The sequence below is a fragment of the Larus michahellis genome, chromosome 5 (assembly GCF_964199755.1).
Source record: "Larus michahellis chromosome 5, bLarMic1.1, whole genome shotgun sequence".
In the NCBI taxonomy this organism is placed as follows: domain Eukaryota; kingdom Metazoa; phylum Chordata; class Aves; order Charadriiformes; family Laridae; genus Larus; species Larus michahellis.
Window position 1 is genome coordinate 75,522,832 of NC_133900.1, and position 20,333 is coordinate 75,543,164.

General features: G+C 44.7%; 1 protein-coding gene across 1 annotated transcript in view; it reads left to right on the forward strand.

Moving 5' to 3' along the window:
* The window catches only part of PDGFRA (platelet derived growth factor receptor alpha), a 33,591-nt gene that overhangs the window by 2,975 nt on the left and 10,283 nt on the right, over positions 1 to 20,333 (forward strand). Inside the window, exons 2-13 of the mRNA XM_074588080.1 lie at positions 4,502 to 4,562; positions 5,937 to 6,251; positions 9,216 to 9,479; positions 10,230 to 10,360; positions 11,742 to 11,913; positions 12,017 to 12,206; positions 12,692 to 12,807; positions 13,281 to 13,407; positions 14,378 to 14,571; positions 15,044 to 15,138; positions 15,246 to 15,378; positions 19,879 to 19,983. Of these exons, the coding sequence (XP_074444181.1) occupies positions 4,514 to 4,562; positions 5,937 to 6,251; positions 9,216 to 9,479; positions 10,230 to 10,360; positions 11,742 to 11,913; positions 12,017 to 12,206; positions 12,692 to 12,807; positions 13,281 to 13,407; positions 14,378 to 14,571; positions 15,044 to 15,138; positions 15,246 to 15,378; positions 19,879 to 19,983 (1,891 nt within the window). The 5' untranslated portion in view covers positions 4,502 to 4,513. The remainder of the gene's footprint in view (positions 1 to 4,501; positions 4,563 to 5,936; positions 6,252 to 9,215; positions 9,480 to 10,229; positions 10,361 to 11,741; positions 11,914 to 12,016; positions 12,207 to 12,691; positions 12,808 to 13,280; positions 13,408 to 14,377; positions 14,572 to 15,043; positions 15,139 to 15,245; positions 15,379 to 19,878; positions 19,984 to 20,333) is intronic.

Below are 20,333 nucleotides of genomic sequence, written 5' to 3' on the forward strand. Positions count from 1 at the left end.
ACTTGTTTTAAAGACCAGGGAATGATTTCCGAGAGGTTATTTTTCCTGGTGGTGGCAAGAATTACTGATAATTTAAAAAAAACCAAGCAAGTAAGCAAACAGTCCTTTCCCTCCCTCTTGCCTTGCTCTCCTGCTTGACTCATCTCTTTCAAGCCAATGAAGCTTTGCAAGGGCACCCAAGGGGAAAGTTTGCAACAGCAAGGCTTCCTAGCTCTTGTGGTCAACAGAGATGGATTGGTTTTTCCATGGAATGCTTCTGAGCACTTGAGTTGGGATTTGAGGCGTTCTTTGATTTGATCCCGAAAACCTAAGTGAGATGTATTCCTTGGAAGTGCCAGTCTTTTTATCTGTTTGCTGGGGCAGTCTGGAAAATCCTCTTTGGAACAAGCGCGGAAATTTAGACTCTGCAAATTTTCCCCCATCTTTAGCTCCTAGACTGGTGGAGTGTGTCCTTGAGGGTTAGGCTGAAGAATTGGGGCTGACTGGGAGGCTCCCTGGGTAGCAGCCATGAGTGTGTCCTGCAGAGCCCAAAGCACTCTGCAGGAGCCCAGCACTGGGCTAGTCTTTGTGTGTAGTTATTCCTGCATGCAGGCTGTGCTGGATGCAAATACTTTTAAGTCTCATTTTAGGAGAATACTTATGCCAGTTGTTGACAAAATTGTCTTTAGTTGTTTGTGCCTTTTCCCAGTGAAATGTTCAGATCCGCCTGTTAGCGCTGCGGGGCAGCTCTGCTCTTGTGGAGAACCGATCTCGCAATTTGGGAATTGAGAACCAAGAAATGTTTCAGGAGGTCCTGTCTAACATTTACATTCAGCTAGTGACATATACCACAAGGAGGAAATGCTCCCCTCTTTTTTTTTGGGCTGGCCTTAGCTCTTCCTGGAAAAGGTCAGTCTTCCCAGAAGGACAGACTGCCACTCTGACAAAATCACCACTGAAATTATCCAGCCCTCTCATAACAAGGATAATCACATCATTACGTGCCAAGGGTTGGAATCCAACTACGGCCATATCACTTAAGTAAATACAGAGCAATAGGGACCAGTGCGGGTTTTTTGTTGGTTTGTTCTTTAAAAATAGGTGAAAGCGCATGAAATTAAAATATAAGAAATTTGAATGTGAAGTTGAGCCAGGAGACCCAGTCTAGATTCCATCTGCTGTGTTGGAGAGTAGCGATGCCTTTTGCTCGACGAGGCATTTCCCTCATTAATGTGGATCAACATTGCCATCCTGTGGCCAAGAGCGTGAACTGTAGTGACTGTAGGAGATGAGTCTGTTAGTCTCCGGTCTTCTGGTAGATGGGCTAGTTTTCTGTCTTGAAAGAGGTCTTGTTTGATTTACAGGGGTGTGAAAAATATATACCACTGGCTGTTCTTGGTCTACCACGTTGCTTTCTCCCTAGGTCATGTAGAACGATCACCTAGGAAGAGCATCATTTTCTAAATACATATTTCCATCGGCTTTCTGGATATTGATTTTACTTTGTCTTCTACAGTGCAGTCAATGAAATCCTTCTTGGTAGGAAGCCAGCGCTTGGCAGTGAGTGTTTAGAAGATTGACTTCTTGCTGATAACAGTTCTTCAGACATTCTTTTCCTGATATTTTTATAGAGTCATATAATAGTTTGTGTTGGAAGGGACCTTTAAAGTTCATCTGGTCCAAACTCCCTCAATAAGCAGAGACATCTTCAACTAGATCAGGTTGCTCGGAGCCCCATTATCATGAAAAGAGGAATATCAAAATTTCAGTCAGATCCTTTCAAAAGCCAGTGGTTAAAGCAGATGCAATGACTGTTTTACCCTGGGCAGTCAGCCTCCCCTGCAGAGAGTTTGGCAAATCCTTCGTGGCATCATGTAGCTTTCACGATACACACCCTTGTTTCTATTTTAGCTAGCAATGTTCAAGGTATGCAAGGAATTAAGGTTGGCTCAAATTTACGTTGTATGTGTGCTGTCAATACTGGGCTTCAGATTGCGTAAGTCCACTTCAGTGAAGCTACACCAAATTATGGTTTGATGGAGCAGTGTTAGGATCTGAACCTGGTGTATTTACCCAGGGCTGCGATTTGGGTGATTTAGGATAAAGAAGGCTGCACTGTTGTAAGGGGGGTAAAAAAGGCAAATAAGTGCATACAAAAAATTAGGTGATAAACAAAAACATGTTTAGCATACTTGCTGGGTGTCGTGGGAATGAGTAAACTCTCTGTTGCCTGGACGTGTGAAATTGTAGCTGCATTAAACCTTGACTCCAGCCCTGATGTGCGAGCATGTGTTGGAGATGGGACTCCAGCGTTCTTAAGTCAGATGCGCAACGTAACTAAATCCAATTCAAATAGATTTTGAGTATATATGGTGGTGAATCGTTAGTAAATTATTCTGTCTTTCACAGCGAGGAAGTGTTGCTCTAGGTCTTGATGAGATTAACGGCTCGTTGAGGAAAGATCAAAGCTCTGGGTTGTGAAAGAATAGCCATCTGGAAAAAGCAAATTTAGTTAAGCCCTCCTGTTTTTAAACTGCAAGGGTAGATTGAGGCACTCAGCTCACTGATTTCGGTGGCAGCCCAACCGAGACAGCAGATTCGAAGTAGCTCTTTGGAAATGCCATCACCTGCACTTATGTCAGTGCAGTCGTGGGGCTTCACTCCTCACTGACACACAGAGGTCTGCAACAGCAGAGCTCCTGCAGGCTGCGGTGCAAGAGCTGAGCTGGCTTTGTGTTTTCTCCTCTTGTGCTGTGTCGCTTGCGCTGAATAGTCTGCAAAAACAGGACAAAACGGGGAGAGGTCTGCCCTTTCAGAGAGAAAAGGCAGAAGGAAGCTTGGCAGACAGTGGGGTAACATTGTCTTGTGGGTCTTGGGAGGTTAGGAGTCAGATCAATAAAGCAGACCATGGTAAGTCTTTCAAGATTTACAGTGAGTTACTTTATCATAAAAAAAATTTACAGGATACAAATGTGATAAAAATGAGTAAGGAGGCTGAGACAGAGGGACTTTGATGTCCAGGAGTCTTTTATCGATGGGAGACAGATACATAAACACATGGCAATTATTGCTAATTGAAGAATTAGGCAAAATGCCTTGTCTCTGCTGGAATGTTGTCAGCTGAATTTCCGATGTTGTTTGTACATGTTTTTGGGGGCTGGTAGTTTGTAAGTTTTCTAATCCTGCTCCTGAGACCTTTATGTTTGATTCGCGTATCGAATACTTTTTGCTTTGCAAAAGCGGGCTGTCTGCTCCACACGTTGCGGAAGGAAAGAGGGACCGGTTCAGAAACACTCCTTGGTGTGTTGTAAGCATTTAACTCCCATACGGCACTGGCATAGTCGTAATAACGGGATGTACCTACGTGCTTTCCTATCTCAGGAGCCGAATACCAGAAGGGGAATAGAAAATGTCCAGAACCTTTGAAAAGTAGTCCCTGTCTTGGCACATCATCCTTTATTTTACTCCTTGGTCTGTGTTTCAGATTAGGGGCTCTTCTGTGCAGACATTTTTTAATCTATGTTGGCTTTAGGCCAAATCCAGTTACCGTTAAAGTCACCAACAAAACGTCCATTGATTTCAATGGGAGCAGGGGATGCAGGAGCTCCTCTTTTGTAAATTATCCAGCTGGCTGCTTGAGGGTTTTAAGTAGAAATGTCATTAGATGGCACAAAAATTACATAGATGCTTATTGCTGCCGCTGCCTCTTCAAGACGGCCGCCTTAGGATTGTGTTTGAAAGCTAAAATTATCGCGTGTGATCTCTGACTCTCCATGTTGCTGGGGAGAGGAGATGCTCCGCGAGTGGCAGCGCTGGCCTCCAGTCTGTCGTGGGTTTATTCCGTTAAGAAATTTTCAGCATATGTTTTAAATAGCACGTCTCCCGATCAAGGGAATTCTTGCTAAATAAGCAATAAACACTATTGTATTGCATTGTATTCAGTCAGCTATATATATATACAAATGTACAATGGCAAAACAAAAATATCACTCAGGATTGTACTATTTGTAATAAAAGTCGCTTTTAAATTATGCTTTTTCTTGCATAGAAGCTGCTTGCAGCTAAAAGGCCGGAACTTATTGCATAAAACCGTTGCATCCTCACCGATGCCTGTGAGGGTACAGCCTCCGTGGGGGGGTGTTTGTGCGGGTTCAGCCCCGGAGGCTGCAGCGGGCACCAGAGGTGTTGGCGGGCTGTTCGAGGGAGGGATGCGCCGGGACTTGGCTCCTTTGCGTTGCCAGTGGAGAGAAGGAGTTATGGAGCCTTGGCTGCAGTCCCCGTGCCGGCGAAGTGTCGGTGTGTGTGGTGTGCCTGCAGACCCACGTACCTCGTGGAAGGCGGCTGCACGAGTCTCAATGGGCTGCAGGTGCGAGCGGTGGTCCCAGGGACGTTCCTGTCCCTGGCACCATGCAGAATGCCGGGAATCTGCGCTAGGGCACTGCAGGAGAGGGGTCCTGCAGACTTTCATTCCCATTTTCACGCCGTTAACTGTCTCTCTCTTGCCTTCTCCTTTCTGTTTCAGTTGTTGGTAGCTATGGGTACTTCCCCACGGACGTTCCTGATCCTGGGATGTTTTCTCACAGGTAATGTTCCTCAGCCCTTTAAGCCCCTCCACTCCTACTCCTTCATAAATCCTTCCTTAAGCTTGCTTTCATTGTGCCCACGATAACAAATGCCAAATGGTTGCCAGCTGGCCACAGGCTCCATTTTTCTACCCTTCCCTTCGGTAGGCTAAGGCAAGAACCACCGAGAAGACAGTACTTTTGCCAGCCTGTGCCGGCCGCTTTGTCACCCCTACAGCTGCCATAACCTCCCGGTGATACAAACGCGGCCGGTTTGTCTGCCTTGCGCAGGGAAAGTGAGCCTGCCTACCTCCAGTTCTCCCAGCCCTGCCTTCCTGGGGTTTCTCCATCAGCCTGGTGCTGCCTGTGTGGGCTCCCTGCGTCCTCCCACGCCCCACCACCCCACCGCGCTCGCCGGGGCTGCCGGCCCGGCCTCCCGACATCTGCCCGGCGCATGGTGCCGGGAGGGGAGGGCAGGCTTTGCCACAAGGTGACAAATATAGAAAGGGGCCCGCAGACCGGGAGAAACACGTGCGGGAATGAGAAACTGGTTTCAAAGACAGGCTGGATTCCCGCTGGCGGTTTATCGCACAGAGCCCACTTTCACGCCACGGGCCTAAGCGTTTGTTTATTGTGGACTACCCTATCTGTTTTGTACAGGTCATTTGGTAGACTGAAACAGCAAATTCCACTTCCCTGGTGAATTCCCCGCTTTTTTAGGGTGTAGATCCTCTAATTTTCCTTCTGGGAGTTGGACCTGCACCAGCCCACCTACAAATTACCTAGGCTTGCAAATCTGAGCCTCTAACCATAGATTTCATCTGAAAGCCAGTGCCATCTACAACATCTAGTTCAGTGAATTACAGTTTTATTTGGCTGTAAGCCTTCTGTACATTTTGGCTAGAGGTAGACCTGATGCACAAAATTTTGGATGTAAACTCCTGCTCCATCCGTTTGCAGAAATAGAAGCCAGATGTAAAATGCAAGTGCTGGGCTTTGGAAAGGGTTTCTAAAATTCAGCTGAGCTGCAAGATGCTCGTGACCCAGCAGCTGGGGTGTGGGATTCGCTGGTCCGCAGCAGATCCGTGCCCACATCTGGGTCTGGGAAGCCCAGGTGTGGATTGGGGAGCCATCTCTAACTTCAGCTCTGTCTTTCACCTCCTTATTTGACAAACACAAGTCGGCAAGCAAACACTTAGCATTTCAAAGGGAAGCCGTTTGCCTTCCAAAACACTGGCAAAACACTGGCTTTTAACAAGGGCAGATTTCCTGGGCCATCAGCACATCCAAAATGGTTAGAAAAACAGCCGCTCTTGATCCACTCTGCTGTCTTTCACATCCTGCGCCGAGGTTGTTCTGTGTGTTCATATGCTATTTATTCATGTCTTTTTGCAGGACCGTTCCTAACGTTTTGCCAGCTTCCTCTGCCGACTATTGTTCCCAATAGGAACGAAATGGTGGTACAGCTGAATTCCAATTTCACGCTCAAATGCTCTGGAGACAGCGAAGTGAGCTGGCAGTACCCAGTGACCGAGGGAAGCCACAGGATAGACATTAGACATGAAGAAAACAACAGTGGCCTCTTCGTGACAGTGCTGGAAGTAGGAAATGCCTCAGCCGCTCATACGGGCTTGTATGTTTGCTATTATAACCACACTCAAGTGGAGGACGGGGAAGTGGAAGGGAAGGACATCTACATCTATGTGCCTGGTGAGTGGGGGATGCCGCAGCCGTACCCAGAGGTTTGGATGGGAGGGCTGAACCGTAGGTGTTCAGAAGTCGGTGGCAATTTACCATCAGAGGAAGATAAATGACCCCAGGGCTATTTCCTAACACGTAATCAAGACCAGCCCCTGTGAATCTACGGATATGTTCCTCTTTCTTTCTATTGGCTTTCACTTTTTTGGTAAGAGTTTTTAGTTCTCAACAAGAGGGAAGAATTCACAACTTCAGACCTGAGGTCTCCTGACCACCAGGGACTGGGTGGTAGGCCTTGGTGGCCAGGTCATCTCAGCTGTGGGGGCATGTCCAGCCTTCAGGTTTGCCTGGCCCCCAGGTAGGGATTAACATCAACGCCAATCCTTCCAGGGGTGACTTGGGTGGATGTTTTGGGACCTGTACTGATGAAACCAGTGCCATGTCTGACACTACAGCAGTTGCCAGATGAGGAAGGCCATATCTCATTCTTAACCTTGAATTAGGCTTGAACCGAGAACTGGAAGAAGTTCATGTGTGCAGAGGGCCTGGGAAGCATAAAGCAACGGAGACATCTTGGAGGTGGCTGTCACAAGGGAGGGTGAAACGAGAGGTGTTATTGGTGGCCAGTCTGACGCAAGATTAAAAATATGGTGCTACCATGCAGTGCCCTGTAATTTTCAAAGCAAACACAGCCTTCCCAGGCCCTGCGCCGCCTTTCTCTGTAGTTGTGGAAAACCTGTTGGACCCAGAAGAAATGGCATCCCTTCTTTTCGGAAGTACCTATCCCCAGCTTTGCCCTCCCTCCCCCTTGTTCCGACTGGAAATCTGTTTAAAGGCTTTCCACGCTATCCATGGGATGGAGATCTTTATTGTCATAGCTGAGAGAGGCACCAGAGGCTGAGCCACAACCGACTGCCTCCGTAAAGCCCTGTCTGGATGTTTCCTCGGCGTTGGCTGGGGTTCAGGGGATGAGTGGCACAACCGCAGGGCCAGGAAGGATCAAGCCAGTAGATTTGCAGTAAATATTTTGGACAGGAAACGAAAGAGAAAAGAAGGGATTGCAAATCACCTTGCCAAACTGCAGCATTGCAGTTGTGAAGGAGACAACGTCTGCAACTGCAACAAAGACTGTGGAAGGGGGAAAAACTCAGGAAGCGCTAACGGGACTTATCGTAAAGGGAATTTTGCAGTAGCATTAAGTTTTTGCAATTCATGATGTGTAATTCAAGGACAGTGATTCTTTCGAGAGTTTTTCTCCGTTTTCCTTGTAAAGCGTTTGCTTTCATCCTTGAAGCGAGAAGATGTCTCAGCAGAGGCTGCAGGCTTTGGCACATGTATCTCGATTTCCAAACAGCTCTCACCAAATCACCAGAAGATGTTGTTGATGTTAAGGAGTCTTGTAACTCACTCGGTGAAGGAATATAAAGGCGAGAGATGGAAGATTTCTTCAAGAGGCCTTTTTGGTTTGGTTTCTGAATGCCTCTAGACATCAGCCTACCAGATTTGCAGGGCAGAGACACCCTGTAATTTTTTCCACTCACTAACCATCAAGATGTCATAAATGCAGTAACATATCCTTTTCTTCAAATTATAGAGAATGTTTCTGTTTCCACTATAAACTTCGTCTTTACAATTGTTTTTCCTGCAATGAATTAGCAGGGCAATGGGTGGCAGCAACCCACTTTAGCCAAGGAGGATTACACTGAGACTTCACACAATATCCCATTTTCACTAACAGCACACAGAAAACCAAACTAGGTGAATCCTGTTTCTGTTTTAAATTACAGTGGGAAAATGAATACATGGAGTTGGCAGCGTCTTTGGGATGGAGCGCTGTGTTTGGAATATTGCTACAAAGAGCCTGCCAGTCCAGCAGAAAGTCTATTGTTGGAGGGATTTGGATTGCTATTTATTAAATTTTATTATAAAGCTTCGCACAGAAGCTTCAGGCTAGCAGGGATTATTTGTTTATTCCGAATGGCCAAATGGAGATAATTTGAGGGCTGTGCTTTTTAATTGGATATGTTATGCAATTATGTTTTAAACTCAGGCTTTGGATTGGCCGGATAGGAAAGTTGGCATGTCTTTTGTTGACTTTAAAAGAAATAAAACTACCAGGTGTTTGTTTGCCTTTTTCTGGTTGAATACTGTATTTTGAAAACCACATGCTGTGACCATAATTAACTATGTCTCGTAACTGTAATGTCAGACATGTTAGAAATGCATGAAGTTAAGTACCTTGAACTATTTTTGATGAAATGTGGTTTTACTGGTGTTCAACATAAACAACATGAAACTGATTTCTACAGTTTTGACATTGAAAGTGTTCGGATTTTTTTCCTTCCCCCCCTGCCCCCCCAGCTTATATATTGGTTAGGAGATAGCTACTATTAACAAAGAAAAAAAAAATTCTAACTGAAGAAGATGACTGATCTGTACCAATAAAAGGCAGAATCTTTAATATTTTTTTTTTGTGCAGTGGATGTTGAACCTAAGTGCCAAATCCCGTGTCATAAAAATAGGATGTTTAAGTCCAGTTTCTCCCCCGAGATCTTTGCTGTACATGTATCTTGATAGAGTTGTCTGTGATAAAGTGAATTCATCTTTACTTTGGTCCCCAGCAATTGCATGAATGTTTTCACAGCCAGTAGTGATTTTCTTGCTTTTTGTCACACAATACCTTTTGCCCTCACTGTAGGAATATCTCAGAACCAGGTCTAAGGGGAATAATACTACTTAGCTTTTTTTCCTTGGGGTCCTTTGCATTTCCCATTCTTTCCTGTTTCGTGCTTAGGTCAAATAAGAAAAAGGAGATACTGCATACAATTAACATGCCTTACCTGCAATCTCTGAAAAAGTGGAGTAATAAACTGTACTAGTTTTGGTTATGATCTATAAGTGGTCATTGATATCCAATTTCTGCACACGGTCTTACTACAAACAAGACAGTGTAAAATTACCTCTTGTATTTTACAGACCCAGACATGCCTTTTGTCCCTTCTATACCAGAAGACCAGTTCATCCTAATAGAAGAAGGTGATCCCACCATTATCCCTTGTCGGACAAGTGACCCAGCTGCTCAAGTGACTTTAGTTAACAGTTTGGACAAGGCTATCTACGCTTTCTATGACAGCAAACAAGGCTTCATAGGGAATTTCCCTGCGGGCTCATACACATGCAAAACAATGGTTAAGGGCGTGGAGTTCAAGTCCGATGAGTTCCTCATCTATATTTTAAGAGGTATTTATTTTTGTTCATTTAAAAAAAAAGAAATAATAATACTCAGCCCAGTCCTTTCCTCAATACTGTAAGAGCCATATTAGCACCAGCATCACAGGATTATATCAGATACTTCCCCAACAATGAGCTCCTTGCTCTTCTGCCAGTATTACTTGTTATTTAGTTGCTAGTTTACTTAGCAGTTACGTACAATTTTGATGAGCATAAAGTGTCCTTAACTTTACCTCCTCTCCCAAATGGGTACAAGAAAAGTCTTTCGTGATTCAGGTGTTTTCATCCTGTTGGCTGAAATGTAACTTAGAAGACCGGTGTTTCCCAGTGGCTGCAAGTCGTAGGACTTCAAGTAGTCTGAAAAATACCATCATTCAAATATTTTGACAATAAAGTTTTTGTTGGCCAGCAATGGATTCTCAAAGACAGTCACTGATCAGCAAAATGTGAATTTCTCTTATACCGAGTGCCTTTTCACAGGGGCACTTGAGGTGATAGAAACTTCTAATTTTAAGCACAGATCATTCTTTGTGGGATTGAACTCAATGCCTGTGCACTTCATGCTTTAAATACGCTTTGTTTATATCAGTATAAACCTGAATCAGTTTATATCAGTATAAACCTGAATCAGTACAAACACTGAATTTTCTAGGTATTTCTTCAGTAGAGGAAGTGAAATGGAAATCTCCCCCTGAAATCACACCATGTGAAAATTGCGTACTTTTAAAAACGAAATCTGCTCTCTTTCTCTTCTCTTAGCGACTTCACAGCTGCCGGTTGAAATTGAAGCTCTTAAAACTGTCTACAAAACAGGCGAGACCATCGTAGTAACTTGTGTGGTCTTTGACAATGAGGTGGTTAATTTACAGTGGAATTATCCTGGGAAAGTGGTAAATATCTCTCTAGTTATTTCATTTTTCGTTTGAATGTTTGTAGTTACTTATTGGGGAAGAAGGTGGAGTTGTAAAATATTCTTCTCTTCTCCGAATGAGGACAGCTGAGGAGAGAAAACAAAGTAATTTGTTTTACTTTTAGGTTACCACAATAGAAAGTCAGTCCCAAAAAGTTAGAGTTTGCTGTTAGTAAGTATGCAAAGTATGAGAGGAAGGTGAGGTGTGACTAGGAGTCCATCCTCCGAGGGAGGAATGCTGTCTCTCAGGTCTTGTGCTGGTTGAAAAAAAAGAAATGTTGTGGAAATAGAAAGGCCTAGGAATGTGCCAGACGTCTGCGTAGAGTTCTGCTGCTGGAGGTTGAACCTCTAAAATGGCTCTCGTAAACCTCGGGTTCTTGGGCATAATGGAGGATGATGAAGAATCAAGTTCACAGGCTTTGTTGTTCCTCATTATGCAGGTGTTAATTAAAATGACTCTTACAGTCAGTGTAATTACTCACTAATGAGAACCACCAAGTAAGAAAATCTTAAGACTTTTGGAGAACCTCAGAAGTTTTCAAACTGGCGTTAACATTCTGCAGTGAGAATTTTTGTTGGGTAGAGCCCATCCCTGTCAATTGAGAACTTCAGAGTATCCCATGTAAAAAGTCTGGTCACTGAAGGGGTGGCGTAGTTGAAGTGACTACCTAATTACGATCCCAAACCCCCCTTTTATTTAAGTGAGTTAAGAGCCCAAGATAAAAAATGATTTAAGAAGGTTTTGTTCTATTTTCCATCTTTGCTATGCGCTTTGCTATAATCTTTGCTATACGCTACCTTTCAAAACTGTCCCCAGCATATTTTTTGTTCCAGTCTCTCATGATGACATAGTCTACCATTCTCATCATCCTTTTACCTATAGCAGTCTTGTCCTTGTCAATAAATTATTCTTGTTTTGAGAGCTGGCAGGACATAGCATCTAGCAGCTACTTACTTTTTATCTGATGGAGGGGATAAAAATTCACCCTACTTCATGGAAACTGAACAAATAAAATTCAAAATAAAAAGCCGTAGCGTTTATGCCTGAGGAGAAGGTAGTGCATAAGCAGTAAAACACTCTTTCGGGCTGCCCACCTAGATTTTGAATGGCATTTGGTTTTGAGTGAACGAAATACGAGCTTTCAACCTCTTCATCCTTCTGTGCCTGTCCCCAAAAGGGTGTATTTTTATAGACACACCTTCAGTGCCTGTGGCTGAAAATACATCCCTGACTGAGTAAAGTCTTCTGCCGTACAGGGTTTAGATGGTTGCTCTCGCTCCAGTGGCATCATAGATCCACAATGGTGTGCTTTCAGCTCAGTTACTTAAGTAAGGTTTTTTTTTCCTTCTCCAAACTACAGAAAGAAAAAGGTCTGATAAAACTTGATGATATCAAAGTCCCATCGCAGAAGCTGGTTTACACCTTGACCATTCCTGAGGCATCAGTGAAAGACACAGGGGATTATGAATGTACTGCTCGGCATGCAACCAAGGAGGTTAAGGAAAATAAGAAAGTAGTCATTACAGTCCATGGTATAGTCTGATTTTAGTGTCCAAAAATTATTAACGTGTTGGAAAACACCAATCTTGAAAAACGCTGCACAGCGTTGTTTACGCAAGGCTTTTTCTTTTCCAGACAAAGGGTTCGTTCACCTGGAGCCTCAGTTTAGCCCTTTGGAAGCTGTCAACCTACACGAAGTCAAAAACTTTGTCGTCGACGTGCAGGCATACCCCGCGCCAAAAATGTACTGGTTGAAGGATAACGTGACTCTGATTGAGAATCTTACTGAGATTGTTACTAGTTCCAACAGAGTCCAGGAAACAAGGTGAAAATATTCTTCTGACTCTTACTTTGCCGTGTTGACTTCACCTGGGCACCGCTCCAATTTATAATATTATCTGCTATTAAAATAATTTCTTTGTTTTCTACTCTAAAGAGCGATGCCTAATCTACCTCTTCTTATTCCCTTCGTAACATCAACCTCTCCAAATCATAGGAATCTTCATTTCTGAGCACTAAGCCCCTTCATTCCTCCAAGATGTCTCCGCTCCAATAATTTCTAGCTATTTCCAATCATATCCAAGGCTTTGTTAGATCCTGGCAGAATATAACTATGCCCACTTGTTTCTCGGTTGTATTTTGGCAGTTATTTACAATTTGAATAATTATTTTAGTGTAAAGGCATACTAGAAATGCCAAATGCCACTGCATTATAATCTCCACAAGCGCAGGTTATATGTTGCATTGAAGTGGATTTTTTTTTTTTAAGGTCTGCTTTAAAAACACAAACAAAACCTCTCATTTCTGCAGGTTTCAGAGTATATTAAAATTGATCCGGGCCAAGGAAGAAGACAGCGGATACTACACTTTGGTTGCTGAAAATGAAGATGAGATTAAAAGATACACCTTCTCCTTGCTAATACAAGGTAAGGAGCTTTGCCCACCAGAACTGATGGCACACAGCAAAGACTCGATCCACTTACACATCCGATTGCCTGGAGTATTGCGATAAGAAAGGTGTGAACCGGGGTCTCCGGAGGAGTGCGTGTGTGCCGAGCTCTTGGAGCTCTCGTACCCCGATCCTGGCTTTCACTTCGGCGCTGGCCTCGAGCCAAAAAGAAACTTTATCCTCCCGCCTAAGTTATTCCAGCTGACAGCGGGGACGATAGCTCGTTTAGTATGACATGAGGACGTGGCATAACCGCAGCACTTCCTTTTCATGGCCCTAGCCTGGGATCCACTCTCTGCTACAGGAGTTAAGGACCTCCTGGATGAGTCCAGGTCTCTAGCTGGCACTAAGCTGTCGGCCAAACAATACCTGTCCCGGCTTATTTGAAATTTCAGGCTGCTTTTGTAGACCCCGATGAGTTATTTTAACAAATTCCGGTCTCCTTCCCAGTTCCAGCCCTGATCTTAGACCTCGTGGACGATCACCACGGCTCCGCCGGCGGGCAGACAGTGAGGTGCTTGGCGGAGGGGACCCCGCTTCCTGATGTGGAATGGCTGGTTTGCAAGGACATTAAAAAGTAAGAGGAGCGGGTGCTCTCTTATCTAAAATACGACTGGCTGTGTCCTTCATTAGCTTAGCAGTATTAGTTACTGTACCACGCTTTCCTCATTAAGGGCCAGTAAGCTACAAATCTGATTTGTCTTTTCAGAGGCTTATATTTTGCGAGAGATTGTCAGTGCCCTTCCCAGTGATTGCATCCTGTAGGAGAAGACACAATGTGCTGATTCAGGAGGTTTCTCTCATAAATCTTTGTGCTCAATGAGCGAACTCAGCAGATTTCACAATCCCCGTTTGCGTAGCTGTCCTTCCATTCGGGGAGGTCTTATCATTTCACAGATAGCTCCGTCTGCCTCCTTAACACTCTTGCGTACTTCTAAATTTTAACTTGTCGTTATTACCCCCCAAATTATAATTCTTACCTTCAAAGTATTTTAGACATCTGGAGTAGTTATTCCTGGTTTTGGTAGTTCTATACAGGCTCCTGTAGCCACTGGGAGGCTGGTTTTGCCCTGGGAGGTTATCCACCAGGGAGAGGGAGACCATGCATGGGAGGAGGGTAGGAGCCCTGGGTACCTCCCAACTTTGTTCTACTCACATCGTGCTAAAACCTCTTACTGCCTGGTGGACGAGTGTCCTCCTCGCCCTGCCCCAGGGAGCCTTGTACGGCACTAAGGATTCAGGGAAAAATAGAGATAACATCCAGTACTGTAACCCTGTGGGATCCATAGCGACACCAAGGTCTGTCTACACCAGACCTGCTGGGCTGCGTTGTCAGCCCCTCAAAGTGGCAGCAGTAATGAGGATCAGAAGGCAAATTATTCTGAGGGAAGAAAGATGTAGGCTTTTTGCAGAGGTGGTCTTAAGCATTTCTGGTCTCTAAAATGAACGTTGTCAGAAGAAAGAGGGAAAGGTGATTGCTGTTCTGTTCACTCTTCTCTACCCATATCTAAGCCCAATGCCTGTTCCCCTGTTACTCTTCCCTGCAGGTGCAGCAATGACACCTCATGGACTCTTTTGACTAGCAATATCTCTGATATACACATGGAAGCCCACCTAGATGAGAAAAATATGGTGCAAAGCCAGGTGACCTTCCAGAAGGTCGAGGAAACGCTGGCTGTGCGGTGTGTGGCGAGGAATGACCTTGGTGCTGTTACTCGGGAACTAAAGCTGGTGGCTCCCAGTGAGTTTGCTTTGTCCTTCTGTGAAATTACAGCAGCCAGTTTGACCCCTCCCTAACACACTCCAGTTCAGTCTTAATAGATAAAAATGTGAATTGTTGCAGATAAAAATTAATGGAAATGTTTGTTGGATTTTTTTTTTTTTCCACTTGTGACATCTGAGGGTGAGGCATTCTACAGGGTTTTATGGTGCATCAGTTTTTTGCTTGTTATGTGGTTCCATGATTCATTTTATCGTTTTATGGCCACTGGCTGTAGGATGCTCTTCCAGACAATCTCTACATTTGGTTTTGAAACAGAAAGGCAGAGCAGCTCTGGGCTTGGCAAGACCTTACAGTCACCAGCCCCAGGGACCACTCCTGCCACATCTGCAGGACATGGGAACTGCGACGGTATGGGAGGTGGATGTTTTCTGTGTGTGTCATGTTCCTCGTGGTTCAGGAGGAAAATATGGTCTCTCTTTTTATTCCACAGCCTTGCGATCAGAACTGACAGTGGCTGCTGCTGTCTTAGTGCTGTTAGTGATTGTGATAATTTCACTGATTGTCCTGGTCATCATATGGAAACAGGTAATGTAGAAAAAAGCCTATTTCAGTTTGGATGCTGAACCCTGCTGGGTTTTGATCTGCTCTGAAGTCAGACTAATGGTTGGTTTTGCATTCGATGTGCTTTGCAGAAGCCGAGGTATGAGATAAGATGGAGAGTCATTGAGTCTATCAGCCCTGATGGCCACGAATACATTTACGTGGACCCAATGCAACTGCCTTACGACTCCAGATGGGAGTTTCCTCGAGACGGGTTAGTGCTTGGTAAGTTTCCTCTGAGGGATTAATCCCATCCTTCTCTGGGGAGAAGGACAATTAAGGACAACTCTGAGGTCTCTGCTACTGGGATTTGCGATGTAACTCATGGCCATGAAGTCCAGAGCCTTTCTGTACCTGTCTGTTCTCCTGCCACATCCTCCTCTCCCCCTGCAGTGGTGTCAGCCTTGAGCTCCTTGGGTTAGTGTCTCCCATGCCTCTGGTCCAGCTCTCCTCCATATGCCTCTCGTGCAATGCCCACCTCCACATGGCTTAGGGGGCTTCTCCCAGCATTAAATTCCCTCTTCAACACTTCCGCTAAGGCACCCACAAGAAATGCATCAGCATTTTTTATTTGCAAGGCATTTACACACTTATGTGTAGAGGCCAAGGGAAATCTGCAAGTAGTTACGTAGTTTTATTAAAAATATTTTCTAAATTATAAATCCACGATGTGCATATATCAGTACTGAGTAACTTAGTAAGTTATTTTTGGGGCTACTATCCTTCCCTCCCTTTCTGCTTTCTTGCTTTGCTATCCCTGCACTGGAGTCCATATAGATTTCAGTTAGTAACTACTTCTTCAGGGCTGGCCCAATCTGTCATTTATATCAATTGAAAGTGTAATGATTATAGACAGTTTTCATGTTCTATCTAGATAACACTTCAAATTCACAAGGCATCCCTCTCTTGGAGGTGTCTGTTCACCAAGTTGTATACACAAAATACAGGAGAAGAAAACGAAAGACGTTTTTTGTTTGATATATTGTAAGAAACACACTCCCCTGGTGTAGTTCTCCTTCGCCCACCACAGAGAAAGAATTGATGTTAATTCTTCAAAGCGGCAGCGCAAAAATTTCTGGTTCAGGAATGATACCCTTTAATTAAATTCATGTTGCTAATTGAAAACTAGAGGAGGGTGGATATTTAATGGAATTATTTTATTACAACCCAGACTTTAATTATATGCCTAAATAGGATTTGTCAGATCTGAGCCGTTAACAGACCACCGCTGTGACTTTGTCTCCCTCTGACTCACGAGCACCAGCCTACTTCAATGCCTTCCTGTTTACAAGTATATTCAGGATAGTCGGTGCTTAAAAAACTAATGCTACATGCCCTTTTAGCAGCCTGGATTGTACAAGCATTCTTCTCGACATGGTTAACACTTACCCACTGGCAGTTTTGCTGTATAAAATTCTTGCTGGTGGGGACCTCCTTTGTTTCTGGGGCTGATAATGCTGGTTTGTGCGGGTTTTCTCTTATCGAAGCGGGAAACGGCGGCAAAGCAATTACACCTTTAGCTCCGGGAGGCTCTGAAGCGGGATACAAACCCATTTTGGCTCAGCCAGACAAGCATTTCCCATCCTAGCTGTGTAAGCCAGCTGGCTTTTATTTGTTTTTCTAGCTAGTAGGGCCTGGAGTGCAGCGCCACGTTAAATGCCAACTCTCAGCGTTGGCTGGCTGGAGTTTCAATTGATAAATTTGGGTTGAGCTGCAAATTTCCCTTTGGTATCGCCCCTCCGCAATGTATGGAGTACTCTGCTATTTAGAGCATTCAGCAGCCAGCACAGAGATGTGTAACAGGATGAGAAACGCGGTAATGCAGTGAGCTGCTGGCAGGCCACTGCCTTCTCCTGGCTCTGCTGAGAAGTAGCGAGGTCCCAGCAGGACCTGGACCTCCTTCTTCAGCTGAGATGGCCAAGGGCAGGGTTTTTTGAGGAGCGGGGTCCAGGTGCTGCCGTTTCTCAGGATGCTGGGGTAGCTGTAAGGAGGTGTCAGAGTCGTTCCCGTCGCTACCCAGCAAGCCACCCATTTGTCCTGGTGGCCTTAATAAAATGAAATGCTGGTCTGACACAGAGTCAGACCCATCCCCATTTGGAAAAGGCAAGTTAAGATTCAAGTTATGCAGCGTTTAGGGATGTGGTGTCTAATTTTTCATAAGACTAAAAACTGGATGTAGATTATGAAGCTCGTCACTTGGTTGGTTTTTTGGTGGAGACCAAGAAAATAAAAATTTAGTTTGGGGTGAGCTGATCATCCCAGTTCAACTTTAGCTAAAGAAGCATCCAGTCGAGAAGGTGGTGTCTGGAACAAATTCACAGACTTCACCTTTGTATTTGTGTCCCCCTCACACAGAAAACCAGCACCTTTCCGATAGGCTCAGCAGATAAGCTCCGTGGGTGGGGAAGAGAGGCTGAAATAGCTCTCAACCCCAAGGGTGGTTCCTCCACTAGTATGAGGAGGTCCCTCTGTGGTGGAGAAGCAGTGCTGCTCCTCTGGTGGGAGGAGCACAGCGGTGCCTTTATACTAAGAGAAGTAAACACATGCTAGAATTTTGGGCTCCACTGAAGACTGTGATGGCATCCCAGATGCCTCCAGCTCTTGAGCAGTCAGCTCCCACCTGACTCCAAATTGTTAAAACGCATGGGGCTTGGGCTGCGTCTGGGGAGAAGGGTGAAAAGGGGAAGGAGGAGGGATGGCTCCCCGCCACTCCGGAAGCGCTCTCACTGTCTCCACACGCACCCCGGCTCAGCAGAGGTGATGGAGGGGGAGATGTGCGCCTCCCGCTCAGCCGACAATATGGTTTGGGGAGGAACTGGCGTGTGAAGACAAGAAGATCAAGGAGCATCAGCAAATGCCATCACATTCTGAAGGGCTGCATCCTGCCATGTGGCTCCCAGACCCTTGGTCTGAAAAGTTTCAGGGGCCAAATTTCAGGCTCAGGTTGTTTGAATTAGTCTGAAATTTAGTGGGAAGCTTTCTCACATCCTGACTGGGAAGAATAACCTTCGGAATCTTGAAAAGAAATCGCATAGTTTTTGAGCGCATGACAAACTATGCTGTCATAGTCTTGGAGAGGTTCTTCAGCGGTAGCTCGGCTAAGCATGCTTTAACTGTTTCTTGTGCTTGTTAGTGACGTAGATATAGCTCGGCTGGAAATTTTCTTTTAAAAGCGTGCATACAATAAAAGTGGGGGATGTTGCTAGAGGATAACAGAAACATATGGCATCGCATGCCAGATAACACCTTCAGAAGCGTCAAAGGTGGCAAGTTCAAACTGCAAACGTACGTCAAAGACAAAATGCCATATATCTCCATAGTAAAAGTCACTGCTTATTCTTCCCGTGCTGGAAGTTAAAAAGTAACATAAAACAAAATAAAGAGCTTGTCAGGAATCTGAAAATATTCACTTAGTACACATTGCCTTAGTGAACTTACTCTTCAATATGTAAACTATGAAATATAGTATTTTGGAGTATGTTTGTGCAGTTCATATTTCTCTAAAATCTCACTCAATCTGTACACAATTCTTCCGCACGCTGCATCCATACCAGGATACAGGATATGATACTCCAAAATTTTCGTCTGAATTGATTTGTGGGAAGAGTAAAGTGTGTATAAACATTAGCCTTTTCATTACAGCTCTTGGAAATTTGCAATAAAATTTATTCAAGCATATGAAACACACTTGTACATTAAACTTCAGAGAAGTTTCCCCTCATGTGTGATCAACATGTATTTCAGCTTCTTGCAGATCACTGATGGTCCTGCCTGTCTATTTCTAGACGTGCTGCTGATGTCTATCTTACCGCTAGATGCATCCAGCATCGATATAACAGCCCGAAACTACGGCTAAGGAGATCAATTCGGATTTTTAAGTAAAGGGCACAACTGTACTGTAGTCAGGTGTTGGCTGTGGCAGAGAAGTCAACTTCAACGTAGGAGAATCAATGATTAGAAAGGATAAAGTGAGAGTGGCAGGGCAAAGTCTGAGACGAATTTGAGTGAGTTGAGCTCCCACATGCAGATGTGCTCCTGGTGTTTGCTTGCTTGTTTTTGTTTAAGAATTGTACTTAATGACAGCATTTCTTTAACATATATTTGCCTTTTCTACTTAACAACAACAGTAATAATCATAATCATAATCAATCTAGTCCAACCCCCTGCCAGAGCAGGGTCACCCAGAGCAGGTTGCACAGGAACACGTCCAGGCGGGTTTGGAATGTCTCCAGAGACTCCACCACCTCTCTGGGCAGCCTGTGCCAGGGCTCTGCCACCCTCAGGGTAAAGAAGTTCCTCCTCATGTATAGCTGGAACTTCCTATGCTCAAGTTTGTGCCCGTTACCTCTTGTCCTGTCCCTGGGCACCACTGAAAAGAGCCTGGCCCCATCCTCCTGACACCCACCCTTTAAGTATTTATAAGTGTTGATAAGGTCCCCCCTCAGCCGTCTTTCTTCCAGACTGAAGAGACACAAATCCCTCAGCCTTTCTTCACAAGAGAGGTGCTCCAGTCCCCTAATCATCTTGGTAGCCCTTTGCTGCACCCTCTCCAGCAGTTCCTTGTCCCTCTTGAACCGGGGAGCCCAAAACTGGACACAGTACTCCAGTGGCCTGGCTGTTTGAACGTGCTCTTTCCACACAAGAATCACAACCCATAGAGGCAGTGGGAAACGAGGCGAATTGCTGTTACTCTCTGAAATAAATAACCCTCTTTCCTGTGTTCAGGTCGAATCCTTGGTTCTGGTGCCTTTGGAAAAGTAGTCGAAGGGACTGCATATGGATTGAGTCGCTCTCAGCCGGTGATGAAAGTAGCTGTGAAAATGCTGAAACGTAAGTTGTTGCGGCTCCGGTTCCCGAGCTAGGTAGAGCACATTCCCACGGGGCTGTATCAGCATTGCTGGTGTATCAATAGTTTCTCCATATCCAAAGTTGAAACTGTACTGTGGAATGACTGAAACTTAAAATTATATCTTAGATTGCTTCATGGTGTTTTCAGTTGTTTCAGGCAGTATTCTGAAAACATCTAAAGTTTGGTTTTAGCTGTATGGACCATAGCAGCCACGATAACTCCACAAGTTCAGAAGAAGATAGAATAACCATGAACGTTTGTGAACAAGTGAAAGAAATGCAACAGAGCAGAAATAGGCAGGTTTCATGCGAGAATCTTAAGTTCCCTGAAG